The sequence below is a fragment of the Dermacentor andersoni genome, chromosome 3 (assembly GCF_023375885.2).
Source record: "Dermacentor andersoni chromosome 3, qqDerAnde1_hic_scaffold, whole genome shotgun sequence".
Lineage (NCBI taxonomy): Eukaryota > Metazoa > Arthropoda > Arachnida > Ixodida > Ixodidae > Dermacentor > Dermacentor andersoni.
Window position 1 is genome coordinate 53007031 of NC_092816.1, and position 24721 is coordinate 53031751.

The 24721-nt window shown below is 44.8% G+C and overlaps 2 protein-coding genes across 2 annotated transcripts in view; one reads left to right on the forward strand and one right to left on the reverse strand.

Annotated features, from left to right (window-relative positions):
* Positions 1-122: 122 nt before the first annotated feature.
* Pex14 (peroxisomal biogenesis factor 14) lies at positions 123-15821 on the forward strand. The gene is made up of 9 exons (XM_050195794.3): positions 123-426; positions 517-594; positions 688-772; positions 1108-1251; positions 4648-4736; positions 6801-6974; positions 11693-11778; positions 13755-13863; positions 15494-15821. Exons 1-9 carry the CDS (start codon positions 358-360, stop codon positions 15599-15601), a joined length of 942 nt encoding a protein of 313 aa, XP_050051751.1. The 5' UTR covers positions 123-357; the 3' UTR covers positions 15602-15821.
* Positions 15822-17298: 1477 nt separating this feature from the next.
* The window catches only part of LOC126520664 (scoloptoxin SSD14-like), a 28005-nt gene continuing 20582 nt past the window's right edge, over positions 17299-24721 (reverse strand). The window contains exons 9-10 of the mRNA XM_055063543.2: positions 22553-22666; positions 17299-18155 (exon numbers count right to left, since the gene is read on the reverse strand). Coding sequence (XP_054919518.1) covers positions 18006-18155; positions 22553-22666 — 264 coding nt within the window. The 3' untranslated portion in view covers positions 17299-18005. The remainder of the gene's footprint in view (positions 18156-22552; positions 22667-24721) is intronic.

The window sequence follows — 24721 nt, forward strand, 5'->3', positions numbered from 1 at the left end:
GTAAAAAAAAAAAAACAAGTATCCGGAATATCCGCATGGTATCCGTGTAGGAGGCACGGCGGTCGCAGACCGATTCCCGCATGTCTTTGCGTCTTTAGCTGCCTTTTTTTTTTGCTTTATTTTTGTGTTCTTCTGGTACTTGAGTGCTTTAGTAGTGGTGCTGCGCTGCATTAGACTTCTTCCTTTGGTGTGGGTTCTTGCGAAGTGTCGTCGCCTGATTTTTTGAACATGTGCGCTCACTAAAGTGCGCCATTTGCTGCGCCGTTGTCATCCCAACGCGCCGAACGGTCCGGCGACACCCATTTGCCTTCCAACTGCATCAGACGTTTGATTCGTTTTGCACCGCCGAGGAGAGAAATGGAAGATACGGAGCCGTCGACGGACACACCTGTCAAGGAAGTTGTGAACAGCCCCCCGTCGCCGTCTGTGAGAGCCACTTCACGTCGTGTTTTTGCGTCGTCTGGCCCTTGTGTTCGCACGCAATTGTGATACGTCGTGTTTCTGTTTTGTTTGCAGGATGGGTCGGAAGTGTGCACTGCTGAGGACAAAAGTGCGGTCAAAACACCGGATGTTCAATTACCTAGGGAGAACCTTGTGAGTGACAAACGCTGAATTGATACCCCGTTTGCATTTTACAGAACGCCGTGTCTGAACGACGACTATGCTCCTTTTTTCCTCCTTTTGCAGATAGCTACTGCTGTGAACTTCCTTGAAAACCCTCGCGTTCAAGGCAGTCCACTTTCGCAGAAACGAGCTTTCTTGCTCAAGAAAGGTGCGCGGTGATTTAATTACTCTCCGACTGAAAACACGGTTAACGCTTTCAACTAACGTATTATCGATTGTTGCAGACATCTATAGACAAAGCAGCACATTTCTCTAATTTGTAAAACTACTGTAATAAACTGTTGACTTCAGACGTAATAATATTAAAGGCCGTTGCGGCGATACACACGTTGGTGCTTGCTAGCTGTTTTCTTTCACTTGAAGAAGTGCTCGGTCATGAAAAAACAATGAAGTCTTACATAATGATGGGCACGTGTTATTGCTAGGGTGTTTTTAAAATTCATCTTTTATGCTTTTGAGCCTGACATTTGACACAACATGCAGGCTTAACACCTGAGGAAATCGATGTGGCCATTGAAAGGGCAAGGGTTGGGAATCCGAACACAGTAGCCGAGCATGGACTGGTGCCATATCCAACGTCACCGCCCCAGTTGCCCCCTCCTCTGCCACCACGTTTGGTGCAGCCAGGTGATGCATTATTTATCTCCATTTTCCTTTGGTGCAAAACATGACTGCACACTGTTTGAAGGAGTACTGACACGATAGTTATGGCTTTTCATATTCCTTGCTTTAAGTGAAGGTCCTGGATAGGCCTTGTCCTCACGAAAAATACTGGCGACCCTTGCAGTGCCCTAATTATATTACCATGGCAGCACTTCTGCCTAGCAGTTTCACTTCCCAGGAAGTGCACGCGTGTCATGATGTGAAAGGTGGTCGTGGTGGCAGCTGAGCAACATGATGTTCTGAAGCTTGCTACGACTTGCACAGCTGCTGCTCGTTGTGGTGCCTGGTGTAGCAGCACAGCAGACCGAGTGCTGTGGAGCGAGTGTCAAAACTTCGCAATGCTTAAAATTCTGGGGTTTTTTCGATTGTGAGGAACGCTGTAGTGTTGGACTCCGGATTAATTTTGACCGCCTGGCGTTCTTTGACTTGCACCCGGTGCACGGTACACAAGCAGTTTTGCATTCTACCCCCGCCTGAATGCAACCACCGCAGCCAGGATTGAATCCGCAACCTCAGCAGCACAATGCCGTGGGGCTTTGGCGGCAAGCCGTGTGACTATTTTATGCATCATGACGTCATGACGCATACACCTCCTAGGAAACGAAAGTGGAACTGCTCGATAGGAAAGCTGTTACAGCAATTTATGTAGGGTGCTCCGAGGATTAGCTCTGTTTTGTCTAGGGCTACAAGGTCTATCTGAGATCTTCATTTCATGCAAAATAATGTAACGTCGAAAACGTCTTGTCTGTGTTCCCTTTAAGGAAGTAAGAATCTTAATTTTTCTCAGAGAAACGCATGCAGCTGTTCACTAGTTAAACTGTCATTGTATGTAAATGGGGTTCTTTGCATAGATGCAGAGGCAGCTCATCAAATTGAATACACGAGGTGATCTCGTGCCTAAGTAAGTCATTATCAGAATTGTAGAATAGGATGCAAACTAACAAAGTTGATGAAAAATTTTTTAATAATTGTGGTTTCTGCTACTTGCATTTAGCTTTGAAACTCCAGTTCTCATTTGTGCGCATTTTGTTTGCATTTTTCTGCCAGCGCACAATGTCATTGTTTCCTTGCTCTGGCAAAAGGCGAGCCTTTTGCATAGAACTTGTACAGTTGACAGCAAAAGTTTACGGATCGTGCGAGGTCGTGCCAAACTGTCTCTCCACGCCACCTAGCAGTGCGACGCCTGCCGTTGAGAGCAGTGCCAGGCCGGAAATGTGTCCTCTTGTTACTCACTGAGGTGTCAATTTTTTTGTGTCCCATGGTGCTTTTTTTCTACTTCCTCATTTTCATGGAAAGTGCCCAGCCTAGTGGCACGCACTGATCAGCACAGCGGCACGTCCCTGATAGCAGTTCTAATGGCACTGCTGTCAAGACAAACGTGCATCGCCTTGGCTGCTAAAGAGTGCATTGTGTGGGAAAGTGAAAAATGTGAAAGCCTGGTACTGAGCTAGAAAGTTGACGCGCCGGCGATCAACAAGAGGACACATTTACATCCTAGCGCTGCTCTCAACAGCAGCTGACAGATCTGAAATGTCGTGGAGAGACCATTTGTCATGCAGTAATGTGGTCTGTAAGCTTTTACTGTCGATTGTGCGCTTGCCAAAGTGGTTGCAATGAGTACAAGCTCGTCCAGAAGCTGTGGAATCGTAATCTTGAGGAGGCAGTTAATAATGTCCTGCTGTATTTACTTGAAAGAAAGGTCGAACATGAATATAGGTTGACCCCTATATATAGAACTTTCCGAGAAATTAAAAAATTATTGTTCGAATATAGGTTGATCCATATCTTTTTAGAAAAAACAAAAAAAAACCTTTGAACATGACACCTTTATTTATTGTGAGCTCAGCTACTAAATTTCGATAGTCAATGCCACAAGCTGCATCTTCGTAGGAACTGCCAGAGAAGGTGTCCTCGTTGGATGCTTTGCAAGCATACTCAGCACCCCAGCAACGTTGTTCTCAGTGCCGTCAAGTGTGTTGGATATGCAGCATTTCTTAAAGCCAGACTGAATAGTAGTAGCAGTAAACTTCATTAAAAGTAGGGAGTGGGGAAAGGGCTCAAAGAGATTTGGGTGGCTCCCTTAGTCTAGTGCTCCACTGGTCTTGGCCGCCCACTGGACTTGCTAGAGGAGTCTCCTCTGCACCCCTAGGTAATCTTCGGGCTGGCGTTGTGAGGGCATGGCGGATAAATTTCATTAACTTGGTACGTTTGTAGTGTCGTTCTCAAAGATAAGTCAATAGCTCATTTCAAGTAACATGTTTTAGAAAAAAAAAAGAGGTTGGCCACTATTTGAATAAATGCGGTAAGACATGTAACAAGTGTGAAAATTTTGATAAATTCTCTGGGATTGCTTACTGTTATGTTGGTATAAAATGTTTTTCTTGTGCAGATATCATGCACTGGCTGTTTGTCCTAGATAACAGGCAGGAGAAATTGTTAGAAATGGGAACTCATTGCAATTTTTTCATGCTCATTTTGTAAGCATCTGTCATTAGAACGAGCAAGACTGAATGGACAATAACAGCAGAATGGGGGAAGCTTGTGATGCAATCATAGTAGTTACTCCTGTGTGTCTAGTGTTTTAATAGTAATATCGGCGTCACACAGGGAACTTTTTATCACAATCGAGCCTGATTAGGATTGAAATTCTTGATTGTAATTGGATCTTTTGCACATACTGAGAAAGAGAGCCAATTGTGAGAAATCTGATCTGGATTGGGCTTGATTGTGATTGAAAGTGCCTCGTATGACTAGCATGTTGGGCTCATTTTGTACTTTGTTCCTGAAACTGTAGCAGTTGTATTGGCCATAGTGTACTGTTATACTAATCATAATTAGCGGTGCCATATAAATGAAGACCAAGTGCAACACTACATGGTCTTTGCCACCAATATTTGGTCATTGTGTGACACCATTGACTGTTAGGAACATGCCTAACTTTTTGTTTTAGTCTGTCTGTTATACCATTTTTGCATGGACAGCCATAATATTGGCTGAATTAACAGCAGCTACACATAGCTATGTTCGCTTAGGTATTTTTCCTGTTTACTGTGCTATAATTTCATAGTTTTCTAGAATTTTCGAAAATTGTAACAGTGACGTATAATCATAAGTTGCATAGCTGTGGCGATGTCCTGTAGCAAGCACTTGCATTTGGAACATCTTCATGTATCTGTGCCAAAGAAAGTTTCACAGCTCTGTGCTCAATTTCACTGAGCATGTTGTGGTCCTATTGAGGTGGAACTACAACAACGGGCACATCTGGACTGCTGTTGCTGCCTGTTTAGTAAAAAATGCAATACATTCATACATTTGCACATGACGCATACCTGATGTAACTGTTGTTGCTTCTGATTTCAGAATACTCAATATGGTCCCAATTGAGCCACTTCTCTTCATCAATGGTGATAGTTGGGGTTGCCTGCTATGGAGCTTACTACATGTACAAGGTAACCAAACCTATTTTGAAGGTTTTTCCTTTTTATTCCTAGTTTGTGCTTGTACAGTGGCCGTGTGAGTTGGTGTACTGTTCTTGAAGGTAGTGTTCGTTCCATTATTTTTTCTTTGCATTAGTATAACTGCTCAGTGCATGTGCCAGTCCCCCTTATAAGTGGAAGTTGCAGCAAGAAATGGGCATAGTGGTGCTACACTTTGTCTCCATAGTTCTGAGCAGTAGGGCCAAGGCTGAGGGGTCAGCAAATGCGGATACTTGCACGGGCAACAAAGCATAGGATAGCAACAAAGCTCAAGATGTCTTTAGATGTGTTTGCTCTCCAAACCTGGCTGCTGTGGCTGTCTTTCAGTGGAAGCAGAATGCAAAAGTGCTCATGTTCCTAGATTTAGGAGTGCATTAAAAAAACCTTAGGTGGTCAAAATTTGGGGCGTCCCACTACAGCGTGCCTCATAATTAGATTGTGGTTTTGGAATTTAAAATCATTGATCTTATTATTATTATTATTTATTTATTTATTTATTTATTTTAGAACTTTCTTGCACTTGTGAGTGGTCAAGTCACCCGTAGGTGCCACAGTGCTGCACGGAATTATTGAGACAAAGTATTAGGCTTTCTGGTAGGGGTTTCTGCAATTACTGTTTTTGAAAGCAGTTTTGATACTAATGAATTCATGCTAGTTTCGTGATTGTAAATAGCTGTGTCTTATACAATATGGAAGGTTTATTGGCACTCATTAGAAAACCTGGAAATTATTTTCGAGAACTCTCTGTTGCCAGTTGAATTTATAGTATCGTACTGGTTAAGACACACAATTTAGAATGTATCTGGCGCTATAAAATAATGGGCTCCAATCCATGCTGTGAAAGTAGTTGGCCAGCGAAGCTACGGTATTACTTGATCTGGTAGAGCAACTTGATGTAGTAGCCTTGGACTGGGTCCTGCCGAGCCTAGCACGACGCCGTTGTGCATATTGACGTTGCTGTTTCTTTCATCACTCATCGCATTTGCGCTGCTCTTCAGGCGTCCTAACTGCGCATGACTTGCTTTGGGCAGGAACCCATGCGTCCTGCCTAGCCAGAGCACGACACCATTGTGCATATTGACATTACTGTTTCCATCGCCACTCATTGTGTTCACGCTGCTCTTCAGGAATCCTAACTTGTGTGGCCTTTCCGTAGCGCCATCAGAACACAAGTTAAATCTGTTGCTACCGCAGATGCAAGTGCCATCTGGTGCTGCTGCAAGGAACCCAACGGTGTATGAGGTGCCCGCCTCGTGCTGTTATTGGCTGAGTTTTTTGATGCAGAGACAAAGAAATTCCGGGATTTTAGTCATATACAGCTTCTCTTTCAGTAGTATGCAGAGAGAGTTTCATGCTGAATTAACAGATCAGTGTTACAAAATGTCCAGAAGGCCATTTTTACCAAGAACAAAGCTTTTGTTAGGTGAAAAAAAGAAACGCAATTAAGATAGTATATATCAGCAAAAAAGGAAAGTGTTACTTGTTTGCCATTTAAGAAGGAACTATGCCACATTAGAAAGCAAGGAAAGTTGCAACCTAGATGCATTTTGTTGGTTGCCTCTGCATGGGAAGGACTGAGACATAAAATAAACTTGAAATCTGTGACATATTGCTGATGTCATCAGTTACGTAGTTTTGGTTTCTCTACTAATTGTCAACCAGTTTTCGCACTGAGGGAATGGAGATGGAAATTTTACATACTGAAGTGAGCGTTTATTTGCTGGATAAGCTGTCAGCTTTCTTTCAATGAGCGACACAATTGTGCACATTTTGGTCAACAACAGCATCACTGTCTTTCTTCTACAGCTGGGTTTTACTGTGAACATGCTTTGAGAGCTAATCACTTGACACCTGTTGTAATTTTAGGGCATTTTAATTTCATTATTGTGTTGCTAGGCCCATGCCTGGGAATCCAGTTTGGTGGTTATAAAGGGCACCATGTCACTGCGTTCATTTTTTATTGCATTATGTGGATATCGCGGAAAATGCGGAGTTGTCAGAAAAGGCACTTGCCATTGGGCCATTTACCTGCTGCAGCGGTATATGGAGCCATACCTGAGAGGCTGGGATGGTCCAAAGTCCAAGCCAGACCGGCTGTCCCAAGTCCAGGAGCAAATCGGTGCCCTCACTCAAGCCATCCAGCAACTGAGGGAGGCGGTTGCGTCTCTCGAGTTGGCTGTCGCTCAAGACAGGAAGCTGCAAAAGCCAGCTGTGAGTATAGAGGGGGTGGGGGGGGAGGAGCCATTCTGTTTAGCAAAAATGAATAATTGACTCTAGGTGGCATGAATGTAAAACTTGCTTTCCTAGGCCTTGGTTGCAGCCTGGTGTCTGTTGTTGGCAAGGCGGGCTTGCCGTTTAGCTTTCTTCATCAGAACTTTGTGGTATTAGTGTCAACATGAAGGTTAACGTGGAAAAGATTTAAATGTGGTGGTGCCGAGAGTGAAAAATGCTATCAGCAATCCTTGTCTTATTCGGACTTTGTAGGGCGAGTTGCGTATCCATGATGCACAATTAGCATACCGTTGATGGGGAAATGAAAACGAGACACCTACCACAAGGTTAACGTTTCAGCTCCCGTGTCGGAGTCGAAACACTAACCTTACTAAATCGTTTGTTTTATTTCATTTTATTTCGTTTCGTTGCGCAATGTTTCGTTTTATTTCACCGTGCTCTATCCGAACCCGACGAGATTCTGTCACACCCTGAATTCCATTCCAATGGTGAAATGCTACTTGTTTACAGTGTACAGTGGAACCTCGTTCATGTGTACCTGGTGGCAACGTATCATAAGTACACACTAAATAATAGTACACACTAATGGCCAACTTTGAATTTGTCTTTTTACAGGCACCACTGCTAACAAAGAAATAACTGCAACAGCACAGTAAATGTTCATTAAAGTATGCGCAGTAAGGAAGTCATCCCCCCTTTCGAAAGTGGTGCTATAACAACAGGTAATATCAAGCAGCATTTCAAAACTTGGATAGGGGAGTACAACAGCAGAGTGGACGATGTATCGACTTGTTGAGCTTTCCCTGTCTGTATGTGTGTTTGTACAACAATCTACTAAGTGAGGACTTGAAGTGGCTCTTTCAAACGTGATTACCTGCTGCCGCATCATTCATGTGATCATGAATAATTCCATGTGATTGTCTACAGCATGTAGCCTACTAAGCGTACATTATCCTTTTTGCTGGTGCACTTGAAGACACGTTTGTGCGAGTGCCTGTCTCTGTGTGCCTGCACCGCTCCTGGTTGTCCATGCAGTCCATGATTGCGGCACATAGCTTGCTGAGGCGGAGACATTAGACTGTGGGTGACAAATATACAGGCGGCATATTTGGACTATTAACCCTTTCGCTGTCACTGACGTACCGGTACGTCATCGCGCTTCCCCCGCACAGTGTCACTGACGTACCGGTACGTTCTCTGTCGCGCGTTCAAAATTTCGCGCCTGAGCGCAAAGCTGGCGCTCCCGGACTTGGCCACGCCATCTATTGACTCTTCCTACAAGTTCGTATTTTCGCCCCGGCCTGTGTTAATACACGTATTGAAGAGTACGGTGCGACTGCCACGCCCCCCTCTCTTTTTGCCGAGTGGCGCGGTGGCTCCGCGTTCGCTGGATCATGCGTCGCGCGCGTGGTTATGGGTTCAAGGGTTGTTCTGCCATCTCCGCCGGTTTGAAGGTTTTTATTTTCTTCTGTTGGTGTGTCTGCTACGGCGCGTCAAGTTCAGGCGCACGCGCCGCCGTTGCCTCTCCGAAAAGGGTGACTCGATTGCTGTTTCGCTCTCTCGCCGCACCCTCGTTTCCGACTTGCAGCAGTAAACGTAAAGCCCTTCGAACTTTGTTTTAGCTTTTTTCCATCTCCCTCTTCTTGATCACGCAACGTCCCATTTCTCTCCGTTGCGCGGGCGACTGAAAGCGCATCCTCCCTGCGCGCGGTTACTTTCGGATAGCTGAGCAGCTCGAGACGTTCGTCTGTTCATCGGAGCGGTGGCTCTTACGATTCAGAATACGAGCCGAGCTCGGATTTGGACTCGAACAGCGTCTAACGCGACGAAGAGATGAGTTCCGCATCGTCAGATTCGGATGTTGAATGGATGTTATAGTCTGGCTGATGATGATGATGATGTTTACTAATAACAGCTGCAGAACATTAAAATGTGCATATTGCATTGACTATGTTATTTGTATACCAATCATAATCAAAAATAAATTGCTATGTTCATTCCCTGTTATGCTCGCTCCCTGAAACCAAGCCGACACTGGGGGTGCGTCACGGCCAGAAATGGCCGACAGCGAAAGGGTTAAACAAGCGCAGTACGCTTCCAATGCCATGCCGCCACAGCCACACGTGCTGCTCAACGGATGCGTGATGTTTGGATAGGGTTGGCGACAAGTCGTACAGATGTGCTGGTTGGTGGCTCCGTTCTTTGCTGAGGTTGCTGCGCTACCTCTCGGCAAATTTTTATGCTTATCCATAGAGGGCATCACCACATGTCTGCCGAAGCTGCAATGAAAGGTAGACCCATCTCTGCAATTTCTGGGACAGCAGATGATATTTTGCGGCACAGCACAGGTTCAGCCACACTGTGAGTATAGGTGGTGCATTTAGCTTTTACACTACAAAAAGTGATAGTGGTATGCCCTAGCTGGTTAGCACACAATGAATTGCTTAGCTGTGGCTTTAAGTGATCAACCAAAACATTAGGTGATGTGGAGACTGGGTGAGGGAATGGTCACAACTACGTTTTAATTATTAGTATGTTTTTAGTGGGTACGTAATAACAGCACCATAGTGATGTCCCACAGTGCAGTAATACAATTAAACCTCAATATAAAGAAGTAGGCAAAATTGCCAATTTGCTTTGTTATGTCGAAATTTCGTTGTATTGAAATTTGACCTTTTATGCAAATAAGACAGTCTCCAATCGATTTTGCTTACACAGAAATGGGCCACAGAATTTTCCAAATTGTCGGGCACTCGAAAAAAAGCAAATTTGAATGAGAAAACAATTCATTATGATGAATTTGGGAGTCGGTAATGAATGATATGGTTTCATGCCACGTCGACGATATCTTTATCTAGGTGGTACGAATTAAGCGAAGCCATCCAGGCTTTCGCGTGCACACCACCCGCCGCGGCTGATAGCGTCGCCCACACTGGGATGGCACTATCATGAAAAGCGCTGGCAGCAGGCAGCAAATGCTTAGTCTACCTCTCGCTCCAACGGGTCACAGAAACTCGAGATTACGTAACCTTCAATGCTAAATAGGGAGGAAGACAGTTAACATGATGCCTCGCCGTCTCGGCATGCCCATTCTTTGCATACGCGGCAGTGCTTAGAGCCATGCACAGTCACAGCCGAGATGCGCACCAAAAATCGCGACGCATGCTAACTTGCCCCCCCACCGCCCTTCGCGCGCACTTGGATCGCGTTACCGCAAGGTTGGCCACCATCTTTCTTTCTCACCCTTGCACACTTTCACTCGTAAAGCACTAACTGTGCGGGGCATGATAGGATCTCATGGCACTTGGACTTTACACGGAACATGATGCAGCTTCACTTAGGTGGTTGCCCTTGCGCGATTTGAGAGGTGTGTTTGCAAGCAGTCGCTTGTAATTCAATCATTTGACCATCTGCAACTGTGGAAGTTTCCATTTATTGTCTCAGCATTCCTTTGCTGTGGAAGCGAAATTTTGTCATATTGAAATCGCATACAAACACATTTTGTTATATTGAGGTTCTAGTTACATGGTGTTCTGTGGACAAGAGGCTATGAAAAGTGAAATACTTCGTTATATAGAGAATTTGAGTATATTGAAGTTCGTTATATAGAGGTTTAACCGTATTTGTCTATTATCTTTTGGTTTGCAGCTGCACACTTTCACTTGGGTATCATGACAAATGATTACATAGATTCTAGGAACAACATTAAGTGCCCCAGTTGGTTTGACATGTTTTCTCATGTGCTGTTGGGCTTTGTCATGTCGTGCACATCACAGCAACACATACGCTGTCCCTGCAGCTACTCTGTGTGTGTTCCTTTGCTGTCCTTATCGTTGTTGCATTTTGAGTTATAGGAGCATTAATTACAGCCCCTTCTGGTGTCAGTTAAATCTCTGCGTTGGAAATTAAGTTTCACCATCTTCAGTGTACAGAATGTAGACTCCATGCAAGGATACTTCACAGAGATTTCATGTACGAGAACATGAACTATTTCAAGGCTAGCGTGCGTTCACCCACTTGAAATATATGGTACCAAATGTAAAACGTTCTGAAGAACAATGAAATAATAAGTAAAGCCACTACATGACAAGGTGAGAGCCAATGCTCGGCCGTCTACCTTCCTACTCAGTTTAATAATGTGCTTTATTCATAGTACTGTATTTATTCAAATATAAGGCGAGGTTTCTTTCCCGGAATATTTAGCCTCAAGGTCACTCCCACCCATATACGCGAATTTTACCTTTAGGTATGTTTTCATGACAGTGTGACTTCTGCCTTATAGTGTGGCTTTACGGCAGCGCACGCCGCGATGCCATGAAGCCACACTGTTAGTCGATATTTTCTTTTCTTGGTTCCTCACTGGTACTCTCGCCTTATAATTGTGACCGTCCTATGATCGAATAAATATGGTATTCAACCTCATAGTGCAGGTCCAATCAGAAGTGCTTCAAGATACTGTACGGGACGCATTTGAAAAATAATTGTTTTCTTCAGTGCTCTTGCTTTTGATTCACTGTCTTGTCGTGCAGAATTGTGCACACATCGCCTGAAGTGGATAAGGGCCATGTCATGAGAAATCATGCCAATGTCATTAGGTTGTTGCTCCACTATTCAGCCTTTGACGCTGGCAGTACACTAGACTGCATGAGTGGTTCCAAGTTCACTGCGAATAAGACGCTGCCCCACAATTATCTCAGGAGGCCCTGGACTCTGCGAAACAGGACCGCACCATCTCTGAGCTCAAATCCGAGGTCTTGTCGGTCAAGGCTTTGCTGCTGAGCAGGTGGGTGCTGAAGGCAGCAAGCATGCATTGAGGGGCTTACTGACTGGTGACAGACGTAGCTTTTGGGACAGGGCTCTGTGCTGTACTTTGCTGGTGGCAGATGGTTTGTGCTAAAACGAGTCTGGAACTCAAACCTTGTGCTGCGTGTAATTCTGTGAGATGTTGCGTGACATGTTGCTCGTGGTGTTGCATGCCTTAAGGAGAGCGGTGCAGCTTTTAAATGCTCACAGGATCAACACACCACACGCTCGGGCACTACTTCGTAAGACACCTGCACTGAGGAAAACCTGGGTGCATTTCAATGCAGAAAGAGATGGAGATAGCGGGTTCATGTTGGGGAAAGGCCCAGAGAAGGTTTTGGTGCAGCGTAGAGTGCCTGGCTACTTACATTGGGAAGATATGCTTCTTAAGGCTGAAAAGCAAAAACAGACACGAAAAAACAAATAAATTTTATTTAGGAAGGGATGGCTTTGTAGGACAGTGGGAAAGGGTAGAGAGAAGAGGTGCAAGGGCAAACCGATACAAAGCTGGCACAAGCACTGACAAAGGTCAGTGCTTGTGCCAGCTTTGCGTCGTTTCACATCTCGTCGCTTTGCATTGCTTGCTCCCACTCACGGTGGGGTACCATATGATGGCACAGTATGCAGGCTTGCAACTTGCTTATCTGCTTGGTGTTGTGCTAATTGAGGTAGTGGGGCAGTTGCCTTTTGAGCCAGCAAATGACGCAATTGCTTGATACGCTTATGGCTGCCTTATGGTTGCCGCGGCACCTGGCGAGACAGAAGTTCCTCTAAATGTTCTATCCAAAATGCCCTCTGTCATGCTACTTAGGCACTTTGTGCATAGCATGATGCCAGAGCTTCTGTGTTTGCAAGCTCTCCTACAGGCAAGCTACACGGACATCATCAAGATTTGGTCAAGCTGGATTGGAAGATTACACTGCCAGAATTGCAGATAGATCAGTCTTATCATGCATGGAGGCTTGCCAATCCTTGAAAGAATGCGAAAACAAGAGTCCTGTGGTGAAGACGCCTTTGCATTCCTGCAGTGGCTCCTCGTAGTATGGACTTTGGCAGAATCTTGTCTAGTAGAACATCTCAAGGGGCAAGTTGCTTCATTTTAACGATTAGCTAATTGCACAGAATAGGAAAAGGAAAATATACAAGAAGGAACAGGAAGAAAGTTCTGCATTTGAACTTTCTCTTTGTTCCACCCTGTGTGTCCTTTTCTCAGCTTGTGCAAATAGTTCACAATCATTAAAAATCTTGTCAAGCCTGAGTGATTGTTATGAATGGAGGTGGATTACATTGCTTTCGTAAGTGAACTGGCATCTGGCTCAGCAACTTTTGATAGCTCTCTTGGAATAAGAATGATCCAGAAACATGAAAATACAGTGCAATGAGTGAGACCATGCTGATGCTACTAAGTGCTGCAGTATGGACGTGAATGTCGTCAAAGGAAGTTTCAAGTCAAGTTTATTTGCAACATGTGCAAAAGTACAGTGTTGAAAGCCACCCTGGCAAGAAAGCTGTAAACATGCAGCTTGACGAGGCCAAGGGGCCACCACCAGGCAACATCAGCATCGCACACATTCGCAGTACAAACAATAAGCTTTCGTAAGTAGCTTCATTAATACAACACGTGGTATATATATCCACTTCCCTGGGCATGAATAGATCTTCATACATGCATAATCATTACGAGCGCATTGAAATTCAGGTGAATAACATTAGTGCCACGGGGATTTTTACTGTTACACTTTTACACTTTTCATTTTCTTTGTTAATAATCAACAGATTGCCACCACAGAAATGCAGATAAATGTTTGGAGACAATGCACTACTAATCTGAAGTGACCTCTAATGTCTCTTTAATGTTCATTTAGGAGAAGTCTGCTGTTGCCGATTTGTGCATTGTGCAGGGAAGCCACTCTTGAGGAGCTTTTTTTTTTTCTCTCCGTGCTGTTTACCTTACAGGAATCAATTTCCGAGCGCACCGAAATTGACTCCGCCTGCACCTAGCATTCCCACATGGCAACTCTCAAGCAATGGCGATGACGGGAAAGAAAACGGCACTGCTTCTGAGGTGAGTGACCACATGGTGACAGTGTTTAAATTGTGGGCAATAGTGATGAGGCGATCGGTATCATAAGCTCGTGTGCATTCTTAAAATTGCATTAGTTCTGTAGTTCTGTTTCTTTTTCTTCTCAGTAATTTGTCTTCCGTTCATTATACTGTTGTATGAATAAAAATTGTCACTTAGGCTTTATATTGCATGTACTTTTAAAATGAGCTTATACAGTTGAATTTCCTTAATTCGACCCTAATGGAACTGATAAAATTGATCGAATTATCCGGCGGGTCGAGTTAAACAAAATATAGAAAATATGTCAAAACACACTGCTGATTCACTTCGCAGTATTGGCCCGATTCTAACGCACCCCCAAATCAAACGTGTCCGCCTTCCATGCGTGCAAATTAGAAAAATAATGTAGAGATAACATTTAAGCTCCTGATCAAAGTAGAAATCTAACGCGCACTCAATAGCTTAGCAAGAAAAATGAGCAAAGATCTACTACACGTATGTGTTGCAATGCGGAGACCAGTATCGTAAAGTCAGGTTTGCTGCACATTTTTTTTTATAGTCAGCTTTGCCGCAATATAGGCATGCTGCGCAGCAAAGCGTGCAAACATTGCGAACATGGATTTCAGCACAATTTTTCTGGGGGAAAAAAAGGCACGGATTAGAATAGGCTAAATACCGTAATCAGACATTGCAAGCTTCCATTATTGTTTGAAAATCTTCCTGGGGCTGGCTGAAAATAGGCGTTTTTGACAGGACATGACCTGTGTTCAGTGAATTCATGGTCGCCGATAGGCTCTACCGAGACACGCTGCCAGTAAAGGGGTTGCTGTTGGGGGTAACGATAAAGGTCGGGAACGTGCATTCGAGCTGCTCAAATTATCCGGTGAAGGCCACTTTTAGGATCAAAATAACGAAACTTTTGGGTCCATAAAAATGCATTGGTGCTGGCTGGGACTTTTAAGTCCGGATTGAATTAACCGGAACCCAACATATATATTTGCTGGTATAGTTTCTTGTACATAGTGCCTATAATTCTTACTATGTGTCTGTATAGTATTGCATTTTGCTGGTATAGTTTCTTGTACATAGTGCCTATAATTCTTACTATGTGTCTGTATAGTATTGCATTTTCTCTTTTTGTTTTTGTACTTATTGTGCTCTGTTGTCTTCAGCTCATATTCTTTATATTAATCAACTCCTCAACTAATATAATGTTTGCTTATTTTACTTCTTTTCGCATTGCAATAGCTCTTTGCATCTTACATATGCTTTTTAAGGATGTTCAGAGTCGCTGACTTCGGGCCCTCCTCTTGCATATCATTATGTATATTACAACATACCATTGCATTCATGAGCTTGATTCTGAATTTGTAGCAGACCATTTTACATGAAAGAAAAGTTATTTGGTTTTCCTGTGTTTCTGTGCCAAATGTGAACAATGCAAGGTGTCCGCATTAGGGTTGCAACAACACTTGGATACTATGTAAATATATTTTGTGGAATGAAAAGCTGGCAATATTGACTGTGCGCAATTAATGTATGAAAGTATTATTTATGTATAGCACATTGTTTTCCTGTCTTATCATTTGTCTTCTGGAAAAAAGTAAGACCAAACCTCTCTCATTTTCAGTCGAGCGAACCTGAAGAGAGTGAAGAGCAGGATTCAAAAAGCACAAAGGAGCCCGTGGAATCAAGAAAGGAGGAGGTGTTGCATAATAGGCCAAGTGGCTTGGCTTGATGATCTTGTTTTTACACTGTAAAATGGAACCATGTGCGTCTGACTATGCATTTTACTACGTGAATCGTCTATTGACTGTCTCAATCGTTATATGGATTAAATAGGTCGATATATACATAAACCTCTTGGCAAAAAATAAACTGGCAGCACGTTTCAAAATAGTTGCTGTTCTTTGTCGTGTAATGATGAATCACCGGTTCGTTTTCAAGGTATGATTAAAGGGACCCTGAAACGATTTTGGCGATTTTCTACAAACGTACTGAGTCGTTAGAGTAGGTCCTTCTGATCATTAATTGACACATCTAGGTGCTCTGCGTAAAGCGTGTAATTTATTATAAGGTTTTAAAAATGCACATCGCTGTCGATCGCAGCGCACTGCTCGGCGGAATTTTAAGCCGCCCCTACCCATATGATGCAAATAACCCATATGACGTCACATGGGCGAGGTATCTGATTGGCTGACCAGGGCGCGTGGTCGATAATTTTTCCAACTTTATGGTGAACAAATGATGCTCGTAATAGTTGGAATGTTAGTTACTTTGTCTTTGTAAAAAGAAAATAACTTAAAGAGAATACACAAGAATAGTTTTTTAGTACACTTGAGCACTTCCGGCACACAGCAAGTGTCGTCTGCTTGTGTTACAACGTGCGCAGTCTTTGACGAGAGCTCCGCCGTCAGTGTCGATCAGTCTTTTCGTGAGCACGATGAATCACCCTTGTTGCGTTGTGGGCTGCAGACGTAGCGACTGGAAAGATGTGAAGTTGCGAAATCGTGTCCCTCTGCAAGGCAGCATACGAGCGAACTGGCTGCTGCGCATCGGACTGCGGCTATCCGATGGGCGCCAGGGTTTGCGCGTTTGTGGCCGTCACTTTACAGCGGAAGATTACTAACGCAATAGCGTTTCGCAAGTCCGGTATTAGGGCAAACACAAGCGCAAGGGGACAGGGTCTGGCCGCTTGACTGTGCCGGGATGAGCCATGAGATGAGCAGAAAGGTAAATGTGAATGGTCTGCACGGTGCAGCCACCTGGTGGCACAGAGCTCAACCATACACAGCAGCAGCAACGAAGTGCATTCTTCTTTGCTGCTGGTGTGTATTTTTCGCAGGAGTGTAATCATCAACACGTTGTTCTTATAAATGTTTAAAATGTTTTACACTTGGTTAGAGCAATATTAGCGCTTCGTTTGACTGGTTAAGCGCTGCGCCAACAAGTGTCTGGACCGTGCAGACCTATCAGGCTGCTCACGTACGTCTACTCTGAAGTTCCTTCATCAGCTTGAGTTTATGCCTCCAGTCATTTGCCGAAATGACCAGCTTGCCTGTGGTTACCGGAATACCGGCCACCTTCGGCGCTACGACAGAATGCTCGCAACGCACGCTGCTTCGATGGCTCTCGGTCGACGGCCAAGCGGCCAGCGGAGAGGTCTCGCGCGGGAGGAGGCGTGCTCCAACAACCGGAAGTGGACGATGTGACGTTGCATCGTGACGCAGGACCAGTGAAGGCGGAGCTTAGCGCCGCTCGCTCGGCGAGCGAGTTGAGGAGGAAAGGCATGGCTAGGGAGGAGGGTAACTTCTAATTGCTTGTAACTCTATTTATACGTAACGCTTCACTTAAATTGTGGTGCGAATGTTCTACTTAAGCTGTACCCTATGCGCCTACAAAATTTGTCCGAACCGTTTCAGGGGCCCTTTAAAAAAAAAAAAAAACGGTGGATTAGTGTGCACACCTTCGAAAAATTTGTAAGTGCATAAAAATGAAAATGCATTAAAGTCTTGGGCAGTTAGCTTGCTTGGTCACCCCACAAGGAATCATTGGATCAACCTTTTTTTTCCCTATATATTAACAAATGGTTGAATTCGGCCTATTGTGTTCATGGATGATGCGTATGCTTTGCAGTACATTCTGCCATCTTGAATGAAAGCTGTTTTGGATATAGTCAAAGTGAGCTTTCATTTCTGCGAGTCAAGTATATTGATGAGAAATAAACTGTATTTAAGTAGTAATGATTCACTGTTAAGCTCTGGAGCATGCTTTAAAGTTGTTGAGGTAGATGCACAATGTCAGCAGTGTGTCAGCACAATGTCACTCACTGCATGCAATTATAGTAATGAAAATATCTCTCTCCTGTCAAAAAAGCACAACTCACGTAAGATGAGCTTTCATAACGTCTTCATTTTCCGTATTTATCACTTTATAAACAATGTACCAGCTAGAAAGATTCCACATTAGAGTTCATTGCATTATTTTCAATAAACTTGCAACACCAAATTTGTGCTGTGCTGTAGTCTCTATGACATATTAGATCGAAGATGTGGAACTGTTCAATAATTCATGTGTGGCACCCTCCAGCACTGCAGCTAGGTATATGTGCCCTTCGTAGATGATGTAGCCACAGCTCTAACTCAGTTCCCGTCGAAATAACCACCAACGTGGTTGTTGACTGCAGCGTAGACAAGGCGGTCTTCATGGCTTAAAATAGCCGCAGCATTGGTGACATTGTCCTCTAGTAGAAACATGCGGTGACCCTTGCTCCGGAGTTCCCGCACGGTCTCCTGTGTACAATAGGTGAGATGATGTTTGTTATGAATGCATTCTGACTTGCCATTAGTAAGAAATAGCAGCTGCATGCTGCGAGTGGACATGAATGGTGAAATATCAGGGTAGATCAGCAGAGATAACCTTTCAGAATAGCAAATACAGTTGAAACTTGATTTAATGAAGTGGTGACTATGCTCTAATTACTTCGTTAAATCGGGAAGTTTGCAAAATTGAGAAAGGAATTTTTCGGTCCTTTAAAATCTAAAATTGTGTGAGCGACATGCAAACGCTACCATGGTATCGTATTTGCCACTAATGCAGCCATCCATCACACAAGGCATCAAATAATAGAAACAACCACTGCCACTCTTCCTGAGGCGGTGTTGAGTCCTCTGTTCCGTGCATGGGTGCGGCATGCAGCCTCGTCAAAATAAAGCTAGGGCCATGACCAGGGTACCTAGTTTTAACGCGTTAACTTTAAGAGTGCACGCTCGAAGAAAAACCAGTCTGTGTTAAAACTGGAAAGAAATCTCCACTTCTTTTCCTCGTTTATTTCAGCAAAAACTTTATTAAATCGGGTTTGGCCTAGTTAGTTTCGTTAATACGGGCGGATGGCAACGTTGAATCCTATGGGTACCTGTTGGGGAATGGAAATTCCTTCATTAGATCGGGAACTTCGTAAAATTGGGTTTCGTTAGATCGAGTTTTAACTGTATATCGTCTTGCGGTGAGGGGAGGTATGGCAAGTCAAAGGCTAAAAAAAAATCCAGAGTCAGCTCCAGTTGACATCCACATAATTTGAAGCAGGCTTGGTTTAGTAGTGAATGGTTCCTGTGTATCGTGTAACTCCTCACTGTTCTGCAGCAAACAGTTAATGCCTTTGTGACATTGATGCTGAGTGCAGCACATGGTGTTTGTTGTTCTGATACTCGGTGAAGAAACGGTTGAGCACTTGTTGTGTTTTTGTGATCTCTATGACAACGAATGCAAAATTCTTCAGAGGGTGTTAAACCGATAAGATAACAGACCATTTTCAGAGACTAAGATTCTCGGACCATGGCCCGATGCGTCACAGGCTTACAAAGCGACGCAGGCACTGCATTTCATGAAAGCGACTGGCCTCAGTGACCAATTATAGGCGTGAAGTCATGGACATCTGCATGTACTCACACTGATAGTGCCTTCTTCCTTCCCTCTCCTTTCTTTTCTTCCCTTAAACCTCTTCCCCTGTGTAGGGTAGCAAACCGAATGTGCGTCTGGTTGACCTCCCTAACCTTTCCTTCCTTTTCATCCTCCTCCTCCTACTCAGTGACCCATGTTGGTGTTAGAGTTCGTTGAAGAGTGCCACACATTTAGTGGCACATACAAGAACGGCCAACAATTTAGAGTGCACTATCTTCGGGATCAGCCCACAAAAACGTCCAGATACCTGTTACAGAAAACTGGGTTGTACTCGTCCAGAGTGATTCGCATTAAAATTTGGACAGTTTTGCCTGATAGACCAATCGTCAAAAGAGATGTGACAGCAAGGTTTACCACTGCCCTAGGGCTCCTCGGAAGGTGTTCTAGGAATACGCGGGGGTGACATGTTGGCACGGCACAGCGGGCGAGGCAACTACTGCTGCGCAGCATCGAACAGCGCCCCGACAGCTACTAGGCGTCTCGCAACACTGGAGTGAGGGAGCATCTCCACTGGCGTTGCAGACGTCTCCATTGTGCACAAGGTGGTGCACGAGATGGGACCAAAGCAAAACCTTGCTTGAACTTTACTGTCTGTTCCGCCCTCACCAATGTTGCACCACGGTAGCATTGCGGCAGCACTAGAATGCCAGCACTATACCACATTTCATACACAGTACTGGAGTACTTGCTGGCAACCGTGCGAAAGCTTGAAAAGACCACTTTCTCATTGCTTGCCTTTGCATCCAAGAAATGTCATTTCTAAGAAGATAGACATACATCAAAATTCAATGTAAAATTAAGCCTCGAGGTATCGTGTAATTATTACATGAAGGTGTTGCAGATCTGAACCTATTTACCACTGAGAGAGTGGAACGACACATGCGACCAAAGCACAGTATGTTGAATACTGGAAGCAAAAGTAAGGTGCACAATTCTGGCAGAACCCATTTCGCTATGGCTATTGACAATAATGAAATTAGTCTTGAAGCCAATGTAGCAACACAACGCATTGCCACCGCCAGAAAGTATCACGCACGAGGTGTGTACTTTAGTGAGGCTCCTCTCACCGTTCCCTCTGGACACGTTTCGCTATCTAGTGAAGCCGTCGTAAAAGTCCACGGGAAGCATGCGTGGCCTCCGAGATTGCACCTTTGACGCGCCTGTGCACTTGAACCATGTACTGCACCGGGCTCCCCTCGCGCTTTCCTATAGACACGCTGCGCCATCCAGCGGCGCCGTCGCGAAGTCAGTGCGTGGCCTCCGAAATGCACGGCGCGCCGGTACACGCGAACAATTAGAGTCGCGTCATGCATGATGCGTGCACTGAACCTGGGTTACTCTCGCGCTTTCCTCTGGACGCACTTCGCCATGTAGCGGTGCTGCCAAGAAGACCGCGCATGACCGCCGAGATGAGTGGAACGCCGACATACTCAGTTGCATATAGCCATGTGACCCAAGCTGGAGTGAAAGAGGTTCATTGTAGATGTAATACACTCTTAGGCAAAGTTACACCCTTTGGCTTGCCCCTTCTGCCACACAACAATAATCGTTATCTGCCTTGATGCGTTTCCTCTCTTTAAGGCTGCGAGCCCGGAACTTTCCAGTAACGAACGGCACGCGCGTTATCAGACGGGGCACTCCAAAGGGTGTAAACTGTTCTATGCTGATAACGCGCGTGCCGTTCGTTACTGGAAAGTACCGGGCTCGCAGCGTTAAAGAAAGGAAACGCATCAAGGCAGATAACGATTATTGTTGTGTGGCATAAGGGGCAAGCCAAAGGGTGTAACTTTGCCTAAGAGTACAAGCCAAAGGGTGTAAACTGTTCTTAGAGTGTATATCCAGTGCATTTGCGGCGCAGCTCGCCAAAGCGCCGGGCTACTGTGCTTGAAGGACTCGTGTGGCGCGAGTTACTTCGGCCTAGCATGGGAGAAATTTCAAAATTTTCTGTTTTATTGAAGAGGTCGGAGAAAGGGGGTAGGCGCCCAAATAGGCGCACAGCGAAAATCTGCATGACCAAAGAATGTTGTTCGCATTAAATACGTGATTTGACTGACGCAACCTTATGTCCATAATAGATGTAATATATGAAGTAGTTATTCCGTATAAACGTTACATATACGGCACTACTTGCGCAGCGTTGAGGCCATGGTAGATTGTGCACACAGCCGCCCAGCAAGAACGCTAGTGTATCAGCGCACAGCGCTCGGTACACTGCATTATCGGGAGCGCCCTGAAGGAGGCGCCGAGCTGGGACTTGCGTCGTATGCGCTGAGCACCATGCAGGTTACTGGCCACCGTAACCGGTCGCACGCGTCATCTGCTTAGGTGGTACTTAAATGCTGCCAATAAGAAAATTGTCAGCCCTGCAGCTTTGCCGAAGATTGCCTTCATGCCCATTTATAACGAAATTAACCAAAGCAAAATTTCGTTACAGGTGGCATTTAAAGCCAGCCTAGGTAGCTTTAGCTGCACAAAGATTAACAGAATGAGTTGAAGTTACTTGAAGGTCTCGTGTGCCTCGTGTGTCCCCCTTCACTGTGTCCTTGTCAATTGTGCGCGCAAAAATATTTTACTCTGAATTACTTGAAGGTATTTGAGTATTGCCTGTAGCGACATGGGAATCGTCGGGAAACGACAGTATAATTAAAGAAAAAAGATTGAGATAAGGTAGGACGTTAGATAAAGTAAGAAAAAGAGCTAGATGGCGCAACCCACCACCTCGTGCCAAAGGGGACGCTAATAGCATCCACCCACCCGTCCCTCCATCCATCCATCCATCCACCCGTCCGTCCATCCATCCATCCGTCCGTCCGCCCGTCCACCTATCCACCTATCCATCGATTCATCCGTCCATCTACCCGTCCGTCCGCCCGTCCAACCATCCATTCATTCACCCGTCCATCCACCCGCCCGTCCGTCCGTCTATCCATCCACCCGTCAGTCCGTCCGTCCATCCATCCGTCCACCCATCCATCCATCCACCCGTTCGTCCGTCCATCCGTCCGTCCATCCATCCATCCATAGTGAGATGCCTGATAGCTGCAAGGGCACTGTTCCTTCTGCACAGCAGGGATTGCGTTGGATGCTGCGAGGAGTTTGGGCGCTACACTATATGCCTTACTATCGCTGGCGGTGCTTAGCCGTTTTGTCGAAACTGCCAGTAAATAAAAACCTTTATAACGCAACGAAAGTACACTCGAAGACGCGATTAACTTTTAGGCTCCCATACCGGTGGCAGGCTGCTGTCGTAGAAAACACCCTTGAGGCTGGCACGATAGCGGACTTTGGACGCGCTCACAGCATCCGCCGCGGTCTTGTTCATGAGCAACAGCTGGCACAGCACCTGAGCAGAGGCACAATACCAGGCGTACACAAAATGGTCCGTAGACCAGGCATATACTGAGTTCCCCACAACGGGCTTTGCCATTTTCGGAACGCCGAGCCTCGTTTTATCACCGTGCCATTCATTCCATGCCAGTTTCACTGGACGCTAAACTCATTTCTTTAAGAACCCTGGTGCCACTTACCGCATGTTGGCACGTGCGTTTTCTAAATGGCTTTCGAAAAAAAAAAAAAAGAAGAGCTTGACCGGGCGAAGCGTTATTATAATTTTACAGTAGAGGACGTGGCACATTGTAGATGAAAGGACTAAACCGAGACTGGTGCTTAATTCATGATATAGCTAGGAATCTAGTCTCGGTTATTTCAAGCTGGCGTAACTTTCTTTTCCTTGCACGTTTCTTTAATACAAAAAAGAAGAATGTTACTTGAAATCTGTTATATATGTTAGCCCTTTTTCAAGTTTTTTTAGCTTTGAATGCTAATCTTTTCTTGTTTACAGTCTAGAAAATTAGTTAAACTGTTTCGGAACACAGGAAAACGCACAGTATATGCGAAAATGAAAGTTTAAATCGAAAGTTCTCATGTGACACATGTCCAGTGTTAAAGGGACACTAAAGGCAAATCTAAAGTCAAAGGTCAAGGTCAAGCTAAAGTGATAGATTAGTGCTGGAGAATCTCTAAGGCGTCAATATTATCGCAAACAGAGCCTTAATAATTGAGAAACTGAGGTGAATGCCGGAGTTAAATGCCTCAGTTAAATTCTGTCACTAGTACTCCACAACTCGTTGGAAAAAAAAACATCCTTTTATTGCATTATAAGACGAAATAAAATGCTACTTGTACAGCTCTGTTTCATCTTTAGAAAAAGGAACTAATTGAAATTGTCTTTGACAATGACGCGGGCGGTCGAAAGGTTTAGTTTTCGCTCGACTCTGCGCCGCCCACGCCTTCTTGTTTCAGTAGTATCGTTATGGCGTGTTGCTGCGCTGGTTTTGCTGGCTCGCGAAACTCGCACAAACTGCAAGTAGCAGGGAATTCATCTTCCACGTGATGTCGCGGTATTCCCGAACGATCTGCGGCACTTGACCAAAAAGAAGCTGCAGCGGCGAATCCGCCGCTCTATCTTGGTTCGGTGCCGCCGTCTGTCGGGCGCCGTTTTACTCACCGACGGCAGCAAAGGGTGGTGACGGCGTATGCAACGTCACCACTCCCCCGGTTAGGTGGCGGGAAATTTGAATTTCGAAATTGGTATTCGGGCCCTTCAGATGCAGTTTGCTCGTAAACTAAGTCTTTGTTTGGCCAAAAGCAAGCGTTGCGAGGTTTCTGGAACGATATTTAAACAGTCCACGCTTACTTAATATTTGCCTTTGGTGTCCCTTTAAGTACATACCGCAACGGATCATGTCATGTAAAAAATACTGAAGACGGTGGGTTTATCAGCAGTGTAGAGGGTAACTTATTTTGGTGGCTTTAATGGTAACGATTTTCGTTTTAGGAGAAATGAAATTTCTCAAGTATTAATGGATTGGCAAGCGTGCTCCGTGTCTCTAGCTTCAATTTTAATGCTCAATTTGTCTTTAGATGCACGATAAATTACTCATTTCGCAGAAGCGTACAATCAAACTTTCTGAGCAAAGATAATTATTTTTATGATGGGCAGAAATGAAGCGCGAATGTGTCTCCGGTCCTTGCCAGCACTGGGCCTTTAATGTAACTTCACTGTGTTGTCATCTTTAGTGCAGGGAAGACAAAGCGCGGACCAATGTTGAGGATACGTTTTAGGTCATCCTCTGTGTGCCGCAAGCATACGTGTCCGTTGGATAATTTTTCCTATTGGCGGATCGGTCATATATGGTTAGGGTGGTTCACAATGGTGCACTAAGATATTTTTCTCTGCGGCTGCTTCATAACACTGCATGCAACGCATGTGATAACGCTGTGCAGCTCAGTTGAATCTGTATTATTGTTCGTGTAGTGGCAGCATAATACAGATGGGTCATACAATGAGGATCGTGCTAGCTAAACTTCTTTTTTTCCCTTCGTGAGTCAAAAGCTG